At 39.2% G+C, this 22,212-nt stretch overlaps 1 protein-coding gene and 1 non-coding gene across 2 annotated transcripts in view; both read left to right on the top strand.

The window, feature by feature from the left end:
* Positions 1-13,084, top strand: part of WDR43 (WD repeat domain 43) — a 38,689-nt gene extending 25,605 nt beyond the window's left edge. Inside the window, exons 10-18 of the mRNA XM_055540609.1 lie at positions 280-411; positions 1,714-1,845; positions 4,240-4,326; positions 4,905-4,936; positions 7,216-7,279; positions 9,307-9,420; positions 9,933-10,002; positions 11,335-11,384; positions 11,481-13,084. Of these exons, the coding sequence (XP_055396584.1) occupies positions 280-411; positions 1,714-1,845; positions 4,240-4,326; positions 4,905-4,936; positions 7,216-7,279; positions 9,307-9,420; positions 9,933-10,002; positions 11,335-11,384; positions 11,481-11,672 (873 nt within the window). The 3' untranslated portion in view covers positions 11,673-13,084. The remainder of the gene's footprint in view (positions 1-279; positions 412-1,713; positions 1,846-4,239; positions 4,327-4,904; positions 4,937-7,215; positions 7,280-9,306; positions 9,421-9,932; positions 10,003-11,334; positions 11,385-11,480) is intronic.
* Positions 608-683, top strand: LOC129623919 (small nucleolar RNA SNORD53/SNORD92). Its single transcript, XR_008700668.1, has one exon. It is a non-coding gene; the product is annotated as a small nucleolar RNA SNORD53/SNORD92 (small nucleolar RNA).
* Positions 13,085-22,212: the final 9,128 nt, after the last annotated feature.

The following is a 22,212-nucleotide window of genomic DNA, read 5'->3' as shown; positions in this document are numbered from 1 at the left end:
AAGTCAGTGTGTCATTAGGTAATAGGTAGATTTTTGTTTTTCTTGATTCTTTCTCTTATCTGGTGTTGAAAGCTTTAAAACCATGAATGTTCAGATTGTACTTAAATGCCCATATTCAGTTAAAATGTATCTTTAATTCATATCCTATTGAGTTAGTTGTATTAAACTTTTTAGTAGAAAAACCTTTTAAAATCTGTTAGTTTTCTCACTGGGGATAAATCTTAGAAGGACTAAAGACATAATTTCCTTTGTCACATGCCTCCTATTCCTGTGTAACAGGTGAGGACACCAGTGATGAATTCTGAAGCAAAAGTTCTGGTGCCTGGGATACCTGGTCATCACGCAGCTATCAAGCCTGCTCCTCCACAGACCAAGGAAGTAGAGAGCAAGAGGAAATTGGGGGAAAAGGAGGTAATACAATCCTTCTGACCATTTTTTAGTTTGAAATTTAAGATGACTTGGGAGAATCTAACGAATGTATTGGATGGAGCCAAAGCTGAAGACTTCAGAAAATGGAGAGGACAAAATTCTGTTAACTAAAGAGGGTGCTCTTCTGGCCATATGTTAATTTTTAGCTGTATAAGGTAATTGTGGTTTGAACCAGGACTTGCTGTGATGATTTTCATTGGGTTTCGCATGTTGCTGAGTTCCAATGATGCCTTTTCTCTTGGCTGTCTGAGCATTCCTGGCTGGTTTAGTGCTAGTTAGTCTTTAAAAGTGATCATCGTTATAATCTTTTAAAGCACTTATAAGTTTCATTCTTTTGCAACTTTTAAAATCCTTTTATGGTTTACTCTTCTTGTCAATGAAAAGTCCTCTTTTTTTGTCTTCCATTCACTTGTCACTCTTATCTAAATAATCTAAAATTTTAACTGTTTTATCGTTAGAGAAAGAATGTTATGTTTCTTTACCTGATTTTAAATGTCTAGCTTTAATCATAAAAATTATTCCTCAATAACATGGTATCTGTATGTAAAAATAATGGCCAACTCTCTCTAGCTTGGCCTGGATACAACCTTTTAATTTCATCCTACCTTTTAAAAATTGTTTTTTGTAAAACATATCCCAGACAGGAGGCTTTACCAAAGCATATTTGTTTGTTTTGGTAATAATAGAACATCTGTATTTTGATTCATTTACCAAGGGGCTGGCAGAACATAGTTGTTAGATTTGCTTTCAGAGGGATTGGTTAAGAACAAGTGAGTTTCTGTAGCAAATAAAAAGGAAAATAGGAAGACATCTTATAAATTTGGGGGAGAATCTGTGCTCTTTCGATAATATTTGTTAGCAAGAGATTTGAGGTTGATGGCAAGAGAAAGTTATATACTAGGGGGAAGCTTTTATAGAAAACTATAGAAGGGGGAAATTATAGGTTTTTTCGTAGGCTCTAGTAATCAGATGCCAGACCCTTCTCTTTTTTGAATGTTACAGAGGGATTTTTATGAATTAAATTCTCAAATTGTGATTTTTCAGGTTTTTTCTTCCCCCCTAAAATCTGTGACCGTGGACTGTAGATATTACACTTGTGTGCCACATTGGCTTTATGGTGATGAGATTCTATTGGAATGAGAAAGAGCATGTTTGTGTTTTTCAGTGTTGAGGTGTGAATCAGTTAGAGCTTTTTGTCTCCTGAGACATAAACACAGAGTACTTTGACCAAACTGGTTTAGGTCTTGTCTGATGCAACATTAACTGGTCATTTATGTTCTGTAGGTTAGCATTGAAGAACGCCTGGGAGCCCTGGATATAGCTTCAAAAAAAGAAAAGGACGACCTTCCACAGACAAATAGTTTTCCAGTTCTCCTCACACAGGGCTTAGAAAGTAATGATTTTGAAATTCTAAATGTAAGTATTATAGCAGTTTTTAAAGGAATAAGATGGTTAATTTTTCTTAGAAGGCAATTGACAGCACATTTACAGAGTGAATAGTCATGTACTGTCTTGAATTTAATGTTTTGTGAGTTTAGTCAAATGTCTATCTCTTGGTGGCACTATACAGACAGTCACCAACCTACAAAGGGATTGAATTGAGTTATTTTGAACCTGGAATGCATTTTCTCATAGAAATATTGTTGTGACTTGTTACTGGGTTCTTAGGCTTTAGTTCACAAAAGCCTTTATAAACGTTGTGTAGCTGAATTATAATACTCAGCATTCTAGATCACAATTTATATTTTTTTCTGTAGGAAAATGCGTTCCTGAGTTTTTACTCTGGATTCCAGAAACTTATTTCCCCCTGGCCGTGAGAGGGGGCGGTGAGGTGGAACCTTGGCAATGGATAGGAGGTTTGAGGGAAAAATTCAAGAGGGTTGGGGGTATATAAAAGGGAGGCATTTGCTATTTTTGTGTTTGTAAGTTGGTGACTGCTTGTATGTTGCTTAATTCGGTCCTCTTAAATTCCAGAATTTGAAAGTGGTCTGTAGAGAAAATTTAAGTGTAAAAAAAAATGGACTTAAGCACTACCTGATTAGATTAAAGCAGGTTTACATTTGCTAAGCGCATTTGTTATTAGTGACTCTTGGTGCCACTTAGTATAGATGTGACTTGAATAGGCAACCCATGAATAGTGTTTCTCTGCTTTATATTTTGATCTAAATGGGAATGTCCTATGTTTAAGGTGATTTTGTAAAATGAGGGGGGAAACCAGACATATGTGAAAACCTAAAATCACTTTCAAAACAGTTTGTGAGTGTATGTATCTCGGGAGGTCGATTTTAGTCTTAACATGGTGTAGAAACCTCGGTGAGGATTTGGAGAAAAATAAGCTACAGAAAACAATTGACAGTGTTTTAAAAAATATAACTTATTTGCCATCATAGCTTACTTAATTGTGCTTTGAAAAATTCCTTAGTAGTACAAGTGAATCAGTTATCTTTTTTTTTTTTTTTTTAAAGAAACATCTTGTAATAGTACAGTGGGCCACAGTGAACCCATCACTCAGTTTCAAAAATTATCAACACTAACCAACCTGTTCTTATCTGTTTGCCACGCCCCTCCCCAGATTATAGTGAATCAAATTTCAGACCTATTATTTATTTCAACCACAAATATACCCCTGTTCAACTCTGACAATAGCAGTTCCTTTTAAAAACATAACCACAATCTGTTATCACACCTAAAAAAAGGAAATGATGATTCCTTAAAATTATCAAATATCCAGTTAATATTTACCTCTGGCTGATTATCTTGTAAACTTTTATTTTTTCTCTTTCTTTAAAACTATATTCCAACAAAATCCACACTTAGGGAAATATTGGTCCCTTGGATTTAATAAAAAATAAAAGCTGCTTTCTTGAAATGGCACTGTTAAGATAATGAAAAGGCAAGCCATAGGTTGGAAAAAAAAGCGACTTATATATCAGACAAAGAACTTATATCCAGAATTTATAGAACTCTTTTAACTCATTTGTGAGACTCAAATAAAAACCAATTGGTAAAGGTGTGAACAGATATTTCACAGATACTCCAATGGCCAGTGAGTGCATATAAAGGTATTAAACATCATTAATCATCATAAATGCAAATTAAAGCCACAATGAGATGACAGCTACCTGTCCGTTCTAGATTTATTAAAAGTTAAAAAGCAGTACCATCCGTTGGGGAGTATGCAGAGTAACTGAAACTCTCATGTCTTGCTGGTGGGAGGTAAAATAGTACACCTACTTTGGAAAATAGTTTGGCAGTTTCTTAAGGACGCATCTACCACAAGAATGTGCCATTCTGTCCTGAGGTATTTACCACAAGAACCAGTGTTCATACAAAGACTTGTACAGGAATACCAGCCCCAAGCTGGAAAGAACTCTCCACATGTGAAGGGATAAACAAACTATTATCTAGCAGTGCAAGGAATGTGTATTGCTTCATCAACAACATGGATGAATCTCAAACTTACGCTATGAGAAAGAAGCCAGGCAAAAAAGTACATATAGCTTGCTCTCATTTATATAAAAATTCTAGAAAATGCAAACCAAATATTTAGTTCAGTAGTTGCCTGAGGGAGGTGGGTTGAAGGGAAAGCTAGAAGGTAAAGAGTCCAAGGAGTAAATGTCCTGGTAACTTGCCGACTATACTTGTCTGATAGCCATATGAAATAGTGCATTCTTCATTTAATCCCAACCTTTATTTGCTAAAGTTCAGTTCTTCATTGTGTGGTTTTTAAGATCATTTTTACTGACAGTATTTCCTGTAGTGTCCTTAGTTTCTGAGTATGCTTATTTATATTTTTTTTCCCCCTCACAGAAAGTACTTCAAACTAGGAATTTAAACTTAATAAAGAGAACTGTATTAAGGATGCCCCTGCATGCTGTTATTCCGTTGTTGCAAGAGGTAACTGAGTACACTTTTCATTCTAAGGTCCTAATGCTGTGACTCGAAGATGAAAATCCAGACATGGATTTGCAGTATGTAAGCGAGCAGGGTGCTTAAGAGTGGGTGATAGATGACCACTAGATCTCCTCAGCCAAAAGTTTCCTAACGTAGATTTTTTTAGATATATTTAAAAAATTGAGATATAATTTACATACCTTGAAAGTGTACAGTGTTGTATATTATAGGCTGTACAACTGCCGCACCAGAAAGCAAGCCTGCACCCATCAGTCACGTCCCGTTTGTCCTTACTCCCCAGTTTCTGGCAACCACTAATCTATTTTCTGTCTTTGTGTCTATTTTGGACATTCATTCATAAATCCTAGCCTAGATTTTTATCAGATAATTACTGTTATTTTAGGAGTGTATTCCTAGATGATGTTAAAATGTCAAACATTTAGGAGTTAGGAAACAAGAATAATGATTTCTTAATATGGCTGTTCTTTTCCTTTGGTTCTCTGGATATGTTTTCGTGTGAATTGATGGGGGATTGGCTGGCTCTGAAGTACTGTGACTAATACTGTTTTTCTTTTCCTCAGCTTACAAAGAGATTACAAGGACATCCTAATAGGTAAGACGTTTGGGCAACCTAAATTGCTTTGATATTATAAATATTTTAAATGTGATTGTTTAATAACAGCAATGTCTTACAGCATGTTACTACATAGTAGGTAGCCCGAAATTCTAATAAAACTCTTTTGAAATATTGATCTCTGCACTTACTTTAAATGGAATGATTCTTATTTTCAAGATTGTATTAGAGTTTTTTTCCTTTCTTTTAGAAAACAACTCAGGCCATTTAGTGGATTAATTTTTAATGATTTAGGCCTAATCATGATGTGTAAAACTGGCCATTTGTAGAACTTGCTCAGTCTCTGGTAGTTGCTAAAAGACACTATAAGGAAACAATTTTATATAACTAAATCTTATGAGTCATCTTTTGTTAATTTGATGATTAAACATTTAGATAGGATGTTGATGGGCCTCTTCAGGTGGTGCCAGTGGTAAAGAACCTGCCTGCCAGTGCAGGTAGATGTAAGAGATACACGTTTGATCCCTGGGTCAGGAAGATCCCCTGGAAGAGGGCATGGCAACCCACTCCAGTATTCTTGCCTGGAGAATCTCATGGACAGAGGAGCCTGGCGGGCTACAGTCCATAGGGTCGCAAAGAGTCAGACACGACTGAAACAGCTTAGCACACACGCAGGGGATGTTGATTTCTCAAAGATATTATTTAAGCTTGTACTATGGAATCAAGATTGCCGGGAGAAATATCAATAACCTCAGATATGCAGATGACACCATCCTTATGGCAGAAAGTGAAGAGGAACTAAAAAGCCTCTTGATGAAAGTGAAAGTGGACAGTGAAAAAGTTGGCTTAAAGCTCAACATTCAGAAAACAAAGATCATGGCATCCGGTCCCACCACTTCATGGGACATAGGTGGGGAAACAGTGTCAGACTTCATTTTTCTGGGCTCCAAAATCACTACAGATGGTGACTGCAGCCATGAAATTAAAAGACGCTTACTCCTTGGAAGGAAAGTTATGACCAACCTAGATAGCATATTCAAAAACAGAGACATTACTTTGCCAACAAAGGTCTGTCTGGTCAAGGCTATGGTTTTTCCTGTGGTCATGTATGGATGTGAGAGTTGGACTGTGAAGAAGGCTGAGCGCCGAAGAATTGATGCTTTTGAACTGTGGTGTTGGAGAAGACTCTTGAGAGTCCCTTGGACTGCAAGGAGATCCAACCAGTCCATTCTGAAGGAGATCAGCCCTGGGATTTCTTTGGAAGGACTGATGCTAAAGCTGAAACTCCAGTACTTTGGCCACCTCATGCGAAGAGTTGACTCATTGGAAAAGACTCTGATGCTGAGAGGGATTGGGGGCAGGAGGAGAAGGGGACGACAGAGGATGAGATGGCTGGATGGCATCACTGACTTCGATGGACATGAGTCTGAGTGAACTCCGGGAGTTGGTGATGGACAGGGAGGCCTGGTGTACTGCAATTCATGGGGTCACAAAGAGTCGGACACAACTGAGCGACTGATCTGATCTGATGGCATCATCAGTTGTCTATAATATATTTTTTCTTTTCTAAGTTGTTTTTCCTGATAGACTCCATTAGACTTTGGAGCTCACAGAGGAAAGTTGAAGAGTTCATTAATTAGGGCCTGACTTACATTTTTGGCCTATGTTTGTCTTCATGCTGGTTTGGAAATCTTTTGCTGTTTGTACCTTATGATGAATAGATGGGCTCAGATACATGAGCATAAAATGCAGTGTCAACTGAGCCCAGTTTACTGCCTTGGTATCAGCTAATTATGAAGTAAAACATTAGTTTTATATCTGGAATTGAATTATTTTTAGAGGAAGGGGTTTTTGTCCTGTTACCTAGTCCATCTTACTCCCCTCTCCCTTCCCCAAGAGATTCCTATATTACACAGACCTCAAATAGACCCAGTGAAAGGATGAAAGGACTGTCATATTCAATAGTGGTTGACAGTGGTACCCTACTCCAGTACTCTTGCCTGGAAAATCCCATGGACGGAGGAGCCTGGTAGGCTGCAGTCCATGGGGTCGCTAAGAGTCGGACATGACTGAGCGACTTCACTTTCACTTTTCCCTTTCATGCATTGGAGAAGGAAATGGCAACCCACTCCAGTGTTCTTGCCTGGAGAATCCCAGGGACGGGGAAGCCTGGTTGGCTGTCATCTCTGGGGTCGCACAGCGTTGGACACGACTGAAGCAACTTAGCAGAGTCATTTTCTAGCTCTTTATAACTCTGTTGTATTTACTTTTGGATTTGTGAATGTTAGTTGATTTGTTGTTTGTTTGTTTGTTTTCAGTGCTATTTTAATGGTTCAGTGGCTAAAATGTGTGTTAACGGTCCATGCATCCTACTTATCCACAGTAAGTCTGTTCATTTGGAGTTGAATAGTTTGAATTTGATAAGGATTATAAAGTGATGGCTTAACAAAAACCATCTACCCTTTAACTGTCAGCCGCTTCTTTTAAAAGATTTTGTGTTTTCCCAGGTGCAATGTCATATTATCATTGTTACCTTTTATAAACCGGTCTTTTGTTGACCCAGATTTTAGAAGTAATATATATTCTGTAGAGAAGCTTAAAAAATGCAGAAAGGAGAAAAGTTACATGGGAGCCTTCAGATGTTTTTCTATATACACAACCTGTTTAGCAAAATTATCTTTACATTGTATGTATCTCTCCACCTCCTGCTAAAAAGCTTAGTAACTTTTAAAAGTTTCTATCCCCCGTGTTAACATTTCTGTTGTACATTGCCTCAGGAGGCTAAATGGGTAGTTTGTGATAAAAATTATATAAATATTTAGTACCTGACGTTTCGCTGGGGCTACTCTCAGCTCCTTATTACCTATACAGATGTAAGGGAGGGAGTGTAAAATCTTAAAGCAGCACCAGAAAAAAAAAATAGTTGTATATCTCATAATAGAAGTTGTGTTATTACCACATCATTAATTCAGAAATGAATAAACTAGAAATAAAATCATGCAGTTGGCCTTTTCCTCCTTTTATTTGATTATCTAGCATCTTTCAGTAGGTTTTCTTGAAAGATTTTAATGGAGAGTTGAAAATTCTTAATTGCTGTTTAAACTATAGCTCTTCTTTTCTTAACACAGTTTCACTCTATTCTTGCCTGATCACTGTCCCTTGTTCTCAGGCTCCTTTTCCTTCAGGAGTTTGAGATAGGAAAGGCTACTGGATAACCTGTTTTGAGTTTGGCAGTTTGTTCTCTGTATGTCTGTGGTGATCTCTGTCAGTGAGTAAAAATGGGGGAAGAGACAGGAAACAAAATGCATATTGGTTTTCCTAGCTTACGGAAGCCTTGGGAGATGGGGGTGGTGGTTGAGCGGTGATGGGGATGGAGAGATCACCACAAGCATAGTACAGCCTTTACTTTGTGACCTTGTTGAATTGCTTAGAGGTGAAAAGAGCCTTAGGAGGACTTGAAGTGAATGCCTTCTGGATTCAACCCTTAAGTTACAACTACTGGAATGGTAGATGTATAACGTAGGTCAGGGCAGAATAGACTGTGGAAGTACAGTATGGGGTAGACTCTGCAGCCCAAAACAGTCCTCTTTCCTCAGAGAACAGTGCTTTTCTTCCACCTTGCCTTAATTTCTTCCTTATCAGGTATCTTTAAGCACTTTCTCTTAAGTCAAAGATTGCTAGGCATGGGGGCTTTAGTAATGTACACACACTCATTTTCACTGTTTAACATTTGAATGAAATACTCTTATTTACTTTAGTGCCAGATAGGAGGGCAAGTAAAGGCTAGTTAAAGGGCAAAGAGTAGGGTCCCTATTTCTACAGCTCTGGAGGGATGAATAAAATAATTTCCTGCTTTAATTTCTGCAGCATAAGTCAGAGGATTCATTAACAGGAAGTATGTTTGAAATACTCTAAGGTCAGCTTTGTAGTCTGTCACTCTGTCCTGTGGGTCTCTGGAAGCTCTGAAGAGCTTGCTCTAGCTACTGGGACCTAATGATAGAGGTTGATCCTGTGATATCAGAGAGGAAGTTTCAGAGTGAAGTCCTTTTTAAGAAATATGTGGTTGAGGGTACTTTTTATTTAGTGTCTCCTTTATATTAATGTTCTCAAAAATAATATGATCAGCACAAAGAGGCCCCAGCCTGCAGTTTGTCTTGCCTTGCAGTTTCTCCTGACCTTGTATCATTCTTTTTAAAAAATGTATTATTTGTTTTTGCTGTTAGTACAGTTAGGCCTCTGAAAGTTTGAGATTTTACTAGGCTATGTGACAGGCTGCCATTGCTGCTAGACGTGCAAACATTTGCTTGGGGCTGAATCTGCAGGCATATGTGAGCATGATTTATATATTTGTTATCTATGTTTTGTTATGATAGTGTCAAAGTATCTTTTTTATTGTCGTCTTTCTGTAGTTGCCTGACTTGGTACCCCAGCTGGGGACACTGTACCAGTTAATGGAAAGCAGAGTAAAAACTTTTCAGAAGCTCTCCCACCTTCATGGAAAGCTCATCCTTCTAATCACACAAGTGAGTAGATCAGATTGTTTTGTGCCAAACATTTGAATGTGAGAGTAATGGAGAGAGGAATAAGGATTGTTTGCCTGGCTGTTGAAAGTGCCCTATTTCAGTTAAAACAAAAACTGGTAGATGAAGACCTAATTTTTAACTAGGCAGTGTTATGTACTTGACAGTAAGTAAGCTTTGTTGTACCTGTGTCAACTTTAACTCGTCACCATCAATGTTTCAGTTATTAATATAGTTCGAGTGGTTGTGGTGCTGTGAACAAGAGTCGCAGGGTATTGCTACAGCTTTTGGTCACAGAAGGAAATCTTACCTGAGAAGCATTTTCAGAGTAATTACACAGAGTAATTCTTTCTTGGATTTGATGCACTTGCCTTTTGCCTGGTATTTGAACTGCATCATGTTAAGGTCATCCATTACATGGATGAGGGTGAGGGTGAGTTTACTGTTGGGAAGGTTGTGTGATACTTGAGATAAATTTACATTCCACTTCACAATAGCACTTGATTGTCTTTCAGGTTACAGCGTCAGAGAAAACAAAGGAAACGACTTGTCCTGCTCAGAAGGCAAAGTTGGTGTATGAAGAAGGTAAAGACTTAGGGTATATGCTAAACAATTCATTTTCACATTGGCTCAACTCTGTGACTTGTAAGTAAGATCGTGCTTTGGCACACCTTCCCTGATAAAACGGACAAGCCCTTGGCGAAACCAGCAGAAATGTGATCAAATGAAAGAGAGGGCACAAATAGAGTAACAAAAAAGAGCATCAGGTATGGAAGAGATTTAAATAGAAGAACACCATGAACAGCCATGCAGATACAGAAAACCTGGATGGTATAGGTAATTTCTTGGGAAGCTTCAGTGACCAAAATTGACTTAGAGAAACCTTGAAGTAATAGTTTTGAATTTGCTTAATCAAAATCTTTCCTCACAAGGTACCAGACACAGGTTTTATAAATGACTTTTATCAGTCTTTTAAGGAACAAGTCATTTTTTGTCATATATGAACAATTCAGGCATTTTATGAATCAGAACCAGAAAAATGTATTCAAAATAGCATTTTAGGCCATCCTCAAATATCCTAAGTAGCAGATTAATTATAGAAGTAAAATCATGTTTCATTGCCAAGTAGAATGTATTTAAAGATTATAACATGATTTAGCATCAAGAAACCTTATCACTGTAGTTATTACCACATTAACAGATTACCACGAGCACTATATATTAAGCAACCTAGGATTTTAAGTAAGGGAGTTTCCTTAATAAATCTACATCAGACATAAGGTTTAGAAGCATTCCCATAAAGTCATTAACAAGACAATAGTGTACCTTTTATTACTTCTGGATATCCTGCCTTGTACTTTATGAAAGAAATTAATTCTGGAACATTGGACCTTGCAGTTGTTTTTCTTCTCCACATAGAAAATACAGCAGAATCTGCAGTTGCACTGTTATTAAGATATGCAAATAGGCAAGCTTACTGGATACCAAGATCTAGCAAAAAAGGAATTGGTAGCATTATTATGTCCCAGTAATTGTATGTCCATAATGTCCCATTCAGAAAATGTATTAGGAAAAAAGATCCCTTTCACAGCAGCATCCAAAACTATCTAGAAATACCTCTAAAAAATGAAGCAAAACCTTTATAGAGAAAGCTATAAAACATAACTGAAGAACATAAAAACGTACCTGAATTAATTACACTTTTTGTGATCCCACTTTTCCTCCCCTCTTTTGTTGAGATATAATTGGCATAACATTGTGCTCCTTTTAGAAGTACAACATAATCCTTCTTAGATGGAGGACAGCTAAATACATTTCTAAAAGTAAATTCAGGAGTCTGATTCCGTTTATTAGCTTTCAGTGCTATGCCCTTTGCTTTGATCACAACATTAAAACTAGGTTTCCCTCTTCTTACAGAATCTTCTGAAGAGGAATCTGATGATGAAATAGCAGATAAGGATTCTGATGTGAGTAATTTGTTTCCTGGTATATGCCTTATATCCTTGTACTCTGTAAGAATGAGGCCTTCAATCATGCTTTCTTTTGCTTACTATTTCCACCAGGATAATTGGGATGAAGATGAGGATGAGAAAGCAAGTGAAAAAGATGAGGATGTTGATGAAGAGAATGAAGAGGAAGAAGGGGATGATGAAGACAAAGATGAAGAAAATGGTGAGGACAGAGATGTGGCAAGTGAAAAGGAATTAAATGGAGATTCTGATTTAGATCCTGAGAATGAAAGTGAAGAAGAATGAACAGAAAAGAACAGGCCAAACGAACTGTGTAAACTGGCTCACCTTACCCACTGCTGCCGAGTTCTCCTGGGGAGGGTTGTCTCTGACAGATGCCAAGGACCGCTGCACATTTCCAAATTCCTAATGGTGGTTCCTATGCCACTTTGCTGTCCTGAGCACCCTAGACCTAACTGTGTAAATAAGAGCGTTTCATTCAAATGTTAATAAACTTTACACAGTAAATAGACACATTTTCTGCAATGTACTGACATGAGTGTCCAATATATGGTATATTTTTATAATATAATATCCTAGTATGATTGGTTATGCCAAGAATTGACATAAATGAAAAGACATTTCCCATGTAAGGGTTCAAGAACTGGACTTTAATGAAGGAGTCAGCTCCTGTCTCAGGTTGGTATCTTTCATCACATCCTGATACGAAGCAGCACTAGTGAAACAATTTTAATTTGGTACATTTTCATAAAACATGAAGGGATAAACTAAAAACTGGAGTAAAAATGATTGTGATTTAAAAAAATAATAAAATCACCAGTTTTCCTAGCTTCTCAACTGTGGTAATCTGATTTGAATCAGATTGAATATTTGGAGTGCTTCCCCAAAACAACCACTTATTTTTCAAGCTGTCATGTGAAATATTTTTTTAAAATACACAGAAATCATGATGATTAAAAAGTAAAGAATTAGCCATATTAAGGATTTTTCTTGACTGCAGTTTGCCTGTAAAGAATCATCAGTGTACGGATTTAGACGTGCTTCATTACCTGCAACTTTTTAAAAGATTCAGTTACAGCTGCTTTTGAAGAGGTTTTCATTTTTATTTAAACTACTAATGGATCAAAGAACAATTGTTTATTTTTTTCTCTTTGGTTTTAGATATTAATGATAACCTTGTTGGAATTTTTTTCCAAAGAAAATATTTTTATAATTCCGTAATTTAATGTGTTCCTTTTCATCACCCACTCTTGGCAGTGTTAGGCTATGTTTACCTTAAAATAAATCGGACTCAAGATTTTTTATGTATGTATAAAGAAGTATTTTGTGTGCTACAAAAGCCTTTTCAAATTATCAGTAATTTTTTTTTTTTTTTAAAGAATGAGCCAGTATTTGCTCAGTGCTCTGTAGGGAACATGCAGATGGAAGCTCAATTCTAAGAAAGGGCTGGGGAGATGGGTTTATTTTTCCCACCTGTGAATATGTAAAACATAACACCATTATCTCTGAGGGACTTCTCACTTCCGTGGCAGATTTCCATGCTCAACTAGTAAGCTGGAGCCATACAAGCATCTTGGGAAAGTTAGAGTCAGCTACTGGTGTAATGTATAGTTATATTTGTCTATAAATGGAGCTGTTTATGGCAATTTAATACCATTCTCTTTGTAAAGTGAATAAATATTCATCTTTACCCAGTGCTTGTCTTGTGGTGTATGTAGGGGGACACAGCCACAGGTTTGGGCTTGTGGTGTGAAGGTTTTTTAAAAAAGGATCTTGTTCCACTAGCATTAATAGGCACATGCTTTCAAGGCTTTTTGGATAATCTAGAATTTGTATCAAAGTGAAGAAACCAAGAACTTTCAGAAGCCAGTGGTGGTTCCTTGACCCAGTCTCACCTGGCTGGGCCGGGCTCCTGCAGAGGCTGCTGTGATGGTCAGAGGTGCTTGTGGTCATGCGTCAGGCCCTGCTCAGTGGTCTGAGTCAGATTTCCTCTCTGCCAGACTACCTGGAGAACTGTGGTGGATGCTCACTATTGCTTGTTTTAGACAAATCCAGAGTTAAGTCCCAAACTTACTAAGACTGTTTCCTAGTTTGAGAGTATTCCGCTCCTAATCCAGTCAAGAGTTTTGAGGATGTGGTGGTGTCTTTTTTTTTTTTTTCCGAGATTAATATTTCTTGGCTTTTTTATTTTGAAAAATTAACGCTCTGCCCTTGATCAAATCAAGGATCACATACTGTATTTGGTTGTCATTGCTTTGTTAGTCCAGAATATCCCCCCTTGTGTGTTTGATGATTTTGATATTTAAGTAAGTCCACATAATTTAAGCTGTGTTATAGAATGTCCTACATGCCCTTATAGAAGGTCCTTATGATTAGATTCTTGTTTAAATGTTTTTGGTGAGAAAACTAAATAGGTGAGAATATTTGAGAATAATTTGTAAAAATTAATTCTGGGTATGGATGAGTGTATTCGATGAAAGTAGATGTGAGGCTCTAGGTTTGGGACTTTTGAAGCCCTTATGAGGGTCGGAAATGGGATCTATGTAGTGAGATCATTTTGGGTACATTGATATATATGTATATATTTTATATATATTTACACACATGAAGAAGTGAAGTCGCTTATTCGTGTCCGACTCTTTGCGACCCCATTGACAGTAGTAACCTACCAGGCTCCTCCGTCCATGGGATTTTCCAGGCAAGAGTACTGGAGTGGGCTGCCATTTCCTTCTCCAGGGGATTTTCCCAACCCAGAGATCGAACCTGGGTCTCTTGCATTGTAGACAGACGCTTTACTGTTGGAGCCACCAGGGAAGCCTGGCTGTTATAATTCTTGTGGAAGTGAATTCTCAGCATGTACATTTAATCACAACATACTGATCGCCTGCTCTGTCAGGGATTATTTAGTTGCTTGTTTATTGTCATTCAGTTACATGATACAGAGCTGACATTCTATCAGAAAAGTACAGGGACTTCCCTGGTGGTCCAGTGGTTAAGAATCCACCTGCCGATGCAGGGAACACGGGTTCAGTCACTGCTCCTGAAAGATTCCACGTGTCAAGGGGCAACTAGACCCATGGGCCACAACTTCTGCAGCCTACATGCTCTAGAACCGTGCGCTCTGCCGCGGGAGAAGCCACTACAATGAGAAGCCCATGCACTGCAACTAGAGAGTAGCCCTTGCTTGCTGCAGCTAGAGAAAGCCCACGAGCAGCAACAAAGCGCAGCCAAAAGTAAAATATTTTAAAAAGCAGTAGACAATATACCATGTGTAAGGTATACAGCGGAAGTAATTCTATTCAGTATGTTAGAAGATACTGTGACTGGGGAAAAGTGAAAGTGAAGTTGCTCAGTCGTGTCTGACTCTCTGACCCCATGGATTGTGGAACCCCATGGAGCCACAAGACTCCTCATTCCATGAAATTTTCCAGGTAAGGACCCAGGGGTTGAACCTGGATCTCCTGCATTGCAGGAAGACGCTTTACTGTCTGAGGCACCAGGGAAAGGGGTAAGGACATGAGTTGGTATGGGGGAATACAGTTGCATAATTAAAACACATGATCAGTGTAGGGCATATTGCGAAGATGAGATTTGAACATAGACTAGGAGGAGGTGAGGAAGTTAGCTAAGTGGGTATCAGTGGAAGAGTGTTCAAGGCAGAGGAAATGGCAAGAGCAGAGGCCAGCACATGTCCTGATGTGTTGAAACCATGAGAGGAGACCAGTGTGACTGGAAAAGAACGAGAAAGGGAGAATGTGTAAGTGAGAGGTGATGGGGACTTAGGCTAGGGTTGGTGATGATTGGTTGTTTCGGGGATTAGTTTAGAACTAACAGGATTTTGGTGAGGTGTGAGGAAAAGAGAGGAATCAGGTATGACTTGTTATGAGGAGACCAGGATGAAGCTGTGGGTGGAGTTGATTTGGAAAGGAAGATCAGTAATTGGATTTGGGACATGTTAAGTTACAGATACCTGTTGGGAATGTAAATCCATTCCCAGCTGATTTGGCAGTGGGGAGGGGAGGAGGGGATGAGTGGGTGGAGGGAGAGATTTCATAAGTGTCAGTAAAGCCACAGGACCAGGTGAGCTTCTCCAGGGAGTGAATGCAAAGGAAGAGACCCGAGCATCAGAGTTAGGAGAAACCCCAAGGGACACAAAGAATGAAGGGGAGGTAGGCGAAATTGAGGTTGGCTTGCTCTTCCATTTTCTTTGAATTCATGACATCCCCCAGCTATAGTTTCTTTGAGCAGTAATTGATATTCTTGGTGGGTCCTGCCAGGGTTTTGGGATGTCCTTCCTATGGCTGCTTGTTGATCCTTTGTTTGAAAGCAACTCAGGCGTAAAATACGTTTTCCTCTTAATCTAGTACAGTGTTGTTCAGTGGCCCCTCAGCACCGGCCCTGGTGTCCAGGTTGTACACTGGATCACAAGACTGGCAGAAAGAAAGACCACAGCACTGTAAACGGACTAGCAGGCATCATTCAAAAGGGAACAGTGTGGAGGAAAGCATAGGCTGGGTGGTGCCCTCTCTTCTGTACAGGGCAGCTGACTTGGTGTGAGAAAGTGAAATTGTACTTGTCAGCAGTACAATGAATATTCATGTGTATGTGTGGGTCATTTTTAAATATGAAAATAGTTCTGAGAAGAACAGGGTGATTATAAATCGCACTTTATGAGGTGAGGAGTGTCAAACGAAAAATCCCAAAATTGAAAGTCATCACTTAGAAAATTGCCTGGCATGTTCTTTCTAGGTAATAATGGCTCAAAGGGCAAGGAGATACTGTACTTATTGGATGCTGAAGTTTAAAAGGGATTTCCTAATGGAAATAAATGTGAAGGAAAACATCTTGTTACAGTCTTGCCTTTGGCCTTGTATATTTTGTTCTAGTTTAAAAGAGGGGAAGGGTCGTGGTTGCCTGGCAGTGCAGTCTCTGAGGTCAGGGACAACTGTTGGGCAGCCGCCTCAGCGGGCCCTGTGTGGATGTGATGGTCCGAAACCAGGCCACAGCCTCACGGGTTCAGAAACTTCATTTTGTCCTCCATGGAGCTGTTATAATTTCATACAGTCAGAACATTGGCCAGGTTTCCAAGAGAAATTGATATTTAAATGGTGTATTTATTAATAGAAAAACACTACATCTCTCAAGTGGAGCAGTGCTCATATTGGGTGGTGACCTGCACAGAAAAGTCACGCAGTAAAAACCAGTTTTGTAATTGGAAGACTGTCTTTGCACCAGAGCGTAGAATTGGAATGGAAAAATGAACTGGATGGTCTTAATAGCTGAGGGTAGTGGACCGTGTATCGTCTGTACTGAAAGGGTCAGAATTCTTCCCTGTGTGTTGCTCTGGTCCTTCCTGTAATAAACAGGACTGTTACTGTGGGTGGAAGGTTGGTGTTTGGGTCTCCTCAGGCACCTACTGAGGGCTGCCTGTTAGGGTGCATTCTAGCGGTTCAGGGACCATGAGTACCACAAAACCTGGTCACAACTAAGAAACAAGCTCACTATTTTTAGTTCAGTCACTCGGTTGTGTCTGACTCTTTGTCACTTCGTGGACTGCGGCACGCCAGGCTTCCCTGTCCATCACCAACTCCCAGAGCTTTCTCAAACTCACGTTCATTGAGTCGGTGATGCCATCCAACCATCTCATCCTCTGTTGTCCCCTTCTCCTCCTGCCTTCAGTCTTGCCCAGCATCAGTCTTTTCCACTGAGTCCGTTCTTCCCAACCTGTCAAAGTCTGTGCTCCCCCTCACTTTTATTCTTTTGTTATGGTAAAATATACGTACCATTTTAACCATTTTTAAGTGTGTAGTTCTGTATCATTAAGTACATTTACATGCTGGTTCAACTGGCAAAATCTCTTAATTGGTGATTTTTGTGGAAGGATCAAATCCGGGAAATGAAAGAGCAAACTAATACAATCCATCAGTCTGTTGTGGAGACACTGGATGTGGGACCAGAAGCTCCGATGATGAGTCTACACTGCAGCATGGTGACGATAAACCTCTTTTTTTTGGCCTGTGACAGGAGAGTAAGGGCAATGTGGTTTGTTGCAAGGATGCTGTGAGCACATACATTGGAGCACAGCGCCTGGCAGAGGGCTGAGTTTTGGAACAATTAATTGTTGCGCATTTTCCCTTATGGAAGAGGAGGAGGGGCACATGTTCCAAGGGAAACCCCTTTCTATCTCTGGCATTTAAAAAAAATTCAGACAAAGCAAGAACAATTCCTCTTTTCCACAGGTAAGAAAGTGAACTTAAATCTTTTTGATGTATTTTTAAAACACATAAATGCATTTCATACATTAAAATTTTTAAAATACATTGTAAAATACAAATGCGGGTCCAGTGGTTAAGACTCCATGCTTCCCAGTGCAGGGGGCACAGGTGTGATCCCTGGTCGGGAAACTAAAATCCTGTGTGGCATACAGTGGCTTAAATAAGTAAAATGCTAGGAATATTCATTTTAAAAAAGAGGAAAATAGTTAAAGGATATAGATACAATATAACATTACAAATGGTTATCTCTCTTAACGTTTTATTTTCCTTCTTTATGCTTTTTGATATGTTCCAAAGTTTACTCAATGAATGTCATTACTTGTAAAACAACGGATTTTAAAAATACATTAAATGTAATTTAATACATTAAAAAAGTTTAATGTATTTTAATAATACATTTGTATTTAAAAATGTATTAAAATACATTAAAATGTATTAAACATTTTTAATGTATTAAATTTAATGTATTTTTACATTACATTAATGCAGGAGACTTAAGAAATGTATTTTTACATTATATCCAATGCAGGAGTTGTAAGAGATATGGGCTCCATCTCTGGGTCGGAAGATCCCCTGGAGGAGGAAATGGCAACCCACTCTAGTATTCTTGCCTGGAGAATCCCATGGACAGAGCCTGGCAGGCTATAGTCCAAAGGGCCTCACAGAGTTAGACAGGACTGAAGTGACTTAACACAGCACTTTCTCGTTAGAAGGATGTCAATGCAGAAAATAACCACTAGGTGTCAGCCTGGCTTTGTGCAAATTTCTTATCGCAGTCCAGGCATCTTGAGGAAAAGCTTCCCTTCCTGTGTAAACTCCCATGACGTGGGGCTTGTGTTTTCTGAACCCCACCTCTGGTCTTGGCCCAGAAAGGCTCTGAGGTGCTTCCAGCTCTCTTTTCTGGTGTCCTGGTCCCAAAACAGAACCTTGAATATCTATAGCCCAGCAGCATGTATCATGAGAGGGACCAAAAGTGAATTCAATTCAGAGGAGATAGAATGTCTAGGCTGTGGGCCAGTAACCCCAGATACATTGATTTGGCAGCGCCCATGGAGCAGGCAACCGGTCTACCTCCATCCTGGACTACCAAACACCAGTCTGACAATGGGCTCAGCTGACAGGGAAGCAGCAGCAGCTCTTAGTCTCTGAATCCCAGAACATGAGTATAGAAAGTTAGTCGCTCAGTTGTGTCCAACTCTTTGTGACCCCATGGATTCCTCTGTCCATAGGATTCTCAAGCCAAGAGTACTGGAGTGGGTTGCCATTTCCTTCTCCAGGGGATCTTCCCAACCCAGGGGTCAAACCTGGATCTTCTGCATTGTAGGTAGATTCTTTGCCATCTGAGCCATCAGGGAAACCACCTTGAGAGTGAGTTCCAGAGCATGCTGCTGCTGCTAAGTCACTTTAGTCGTGTCTGACTCTGTACGACCCCATAGATGGCAGCCCACCAGGCTCCCCTGTCCCTGGGATTCTCCAGGCAAGAACACTGGAGTGGGTTGCCATTTCCTTCTCCAATGCATGAAAGTGAAAAGTGAAAGTGAAGTCACTCAGTTGTGTCTGACGCTCAGCGACCCCATGGACTGCAGCCCTCCAGGCTCCTCCATCCATGGGATTTTCCAGGCAAAAGTACTGGAGTGGGGTGCCATTGCCTTCTTCGGTTCCAGAGCATAGAAAGCTTGAATTGATATTTCCCTGCATTTCCTTCAAAAATGAAGTAATAAGAATAAGGCAAAATCAGAGAAAAATCACAATACTGTTCATCAACTACATTAATTTCCCCAGTAGACTTTGTCCATGAAAACCAGGACTTTACATTGTCAATGTCAGTGTGGAGGCAAAGTTTTTTTCCCTTAACTTCTTTTCCCACATTATGAAAATTTCAATACACAGAAGTTAAAAGAATAGTATCATTATCTCTATGCACACTGCTTAGGTTGAACTGTTGTAATATTTCACTTCATCTACATTTGTGTGTGTGTTTATTTTGGCTGATCTTTTAGAAAGTGAATTGGAGATGTCATGACACTTTACTCCTAAATACTTAAGTGTAAATTTTCTAAAAATTATGACTTCTAACATTATCACAATACCATATTACACCAAAAGAATCAGTGATTTTTAATATCTTATATCTTTAATATCTTAAATATTTTAATATTTAAGTTCATATTCAGTTTTTCCCAATCATTGCCCAAATATCTTTTATAGTCGGCTTTTCTCAAGCCAGGATAGTCAAAAGCACTCATTGGATTTGGTTGTTAAGTCTTTTCTTTTTTGACCTTGCTGCTTAGCTTGTGGGAATCTTAGTTCCCTGACCAAGGATCGAACCTATACTCTCAACAGTGAAACTGCAGAGTCCTAACACTAGACCTTCAGGGAATCCTCTATTAAATCTTCTTTGGTTACTTGAGACTTTAAGACTGACTCCTCCCCTTTCTCCCTTTAGTTTTTTCTGACATGACACATTGAAGAGACCGGGTTTATTGTCTTGTATTAATAGAATGAGACATGTGCTGGATTTGTTTCACTGTTGTGGGTTTAATACATTTCCCTCTCTCTGTATTTTCTATAATCTGGATATTATATCTCAGTATTACCCAACAGAACTTTCTGTGATGATGAAAATGTCCTTTGCAATGTCCAATATGGTAGTCACTAGCCACATGTAGTCACTGAGCACTTAAAATATAGCCGGTGTGGCTGAGTAACTGGATTTTACATTTTATTTAATTTGTATTCATTAATTTATATTTAAATAGCCACACATAGCTGGTAGCTGTGGTATGAAACAGCATGGATCTTAAGGCTTGATTAGATTTAGCTTTAATAGTTTTGAAGACACCAAAGGTGATGCTGTGCATTTTACATTGCAGCTCATCAGGAGGCAAGATAGTAACACACTGTCCCACTATGAGTAGAGTAGTTTTTAAAAAAACTTTATCAAGGTATAATTTACAGTCAATAAAAGCATTCTAAGTGTATAGGTAAATAGGTTTCAGCAAATGTTTACTCCTGTATAACCATGACTCGACCCAGATATAGGAAACCTCTATCACCCCAAATGGTTCCCTTGTGCCTATTTCCAGTTGACCCAAATGTGCCCCCTCCTAACAAGTCTGGGGCAACCATTGATATGCCTTCTGACACTATGGAATAGCTAGCTGTCTTTCAAAGAGCTTCATATAAATAAAATCAATAAGTGTGCTCTTTTTCTGTTTTTAAAACTTTTTACTTTGTATTGGAGTGTGGCCGATTCATAATGTGACAGTTTCAGGTGGAGAGCAAAGTGGCCCAGCACTGCTGTTGCTCAGTCGTGTCTGACTCTTTGCGACCCCATGGACTGCAGCATGTCAGGCTTCCCTGTCCATCACCAACTCCCGAAGCTTACTCAAACTGCTGTCCATCGAGTTGGTGATGCCGTCCAGCCATCTCATCCCCTTTTCCTCCTGCCTTCAATCTTTCCCAGCATCAGGGTCTTTTCCAGTGAGTTGGCTTTCACATCAGGTGGCCAAGGTATTGGAGCTTTGGACTCTTATGGACTCAGCCATATACATGTATATATCCATTCTCCCCCAAACTCCCCTCAGGCTGCCACATAACATTGAGCAGATATAGCAGCATTATTTTTTTAATTTATTTATTTTTAATTGGAGGATAATTACTTTACAATATTGTGTTGGTTTCTACTGTACACTAACATCCTAAAGGAGATCAGTCCTGGGTGTTCATTGGAAGGACTGATGTTGAAGCTGAAACTCCAATACTTTGGCCACCTGATGTGAAGAGCTGACTCATTGGAAAACACCCTGATGCTGGGAAAGATTGAAGGCAGGAGGAGAAGGGGACGACAGAGGATGAGATGGTTGGATGGCATCACCGACTCAATGGACATGAGTTTGGGTAAACTCCGGGAGTTGGTAATGGACAGGGAGGCCTGGCGTGCTGCGGTTCGTGGGGTCGCAAAGAGTAGGACACGACTGAGTGACTGAACTGAACTGAACATGAATCAGTCATGGGTACACATATGTCCCCTCCCTCTTGAACTTCCCACCCCATCCCATCCCTCTAGGTTGTTGCAGAGCCCCCCAGGACGAGCTCCCTGCATCATACAACAAATTCCCATTGGTCATCTATTTTACATACAGTAACGTATATGTTTCCACGCTGCTTTCTCAATTCGTCCCACTCTCTCCTCCCCCTGCTGTATCCACAGTCTGTTCTCTTTGTCTTTGTCTCCTTTGCTGAGCTTCCAAGGAAATATACTCAACTGAATGTTTTGAGATTCATTGATGTTGTAGCATGTATCTATGGTTTGTTCTTTTCATTGCCAAATGGTATTTCACTGTATGGATATGCTACAATTTGTTTATCCCTTCTGTTGATGGAGAGTTTGTTGTTTCCTATTTAGCACTGAGAGCTAAACTTTCCCTCTCAGTGCTCCTTTAGCTGTATCCGACAAATTTCGATAGGCTGTGTTTTCATTTTTAATCAACACAAAACATTCTCGGATTTCTCTTTTCTCTTAAGAGTTCTCCTTTTTAAAAACTATT

This window comes from Bubalus kerabau, chromosome 11 (genome assembly GCF_029407905.1).
Source record: "Bubalus kerabau isolate K-KA32 ecotype Philippines breed swamp buffalo chromosome 11, PCC_UOA_SB_1v2, whole genome shotgun sequence".
NCBI classification, from domain to species: domain Eukaryota; kingdom Metazoa; phylum Chordata; class Mammalia; order Artiodactyla; family Bovidae; genus Bubalus; species Bubalus kerabau.
This window is presented reverse-complemented; position numbering and strand designations above follow the sequence as displayed.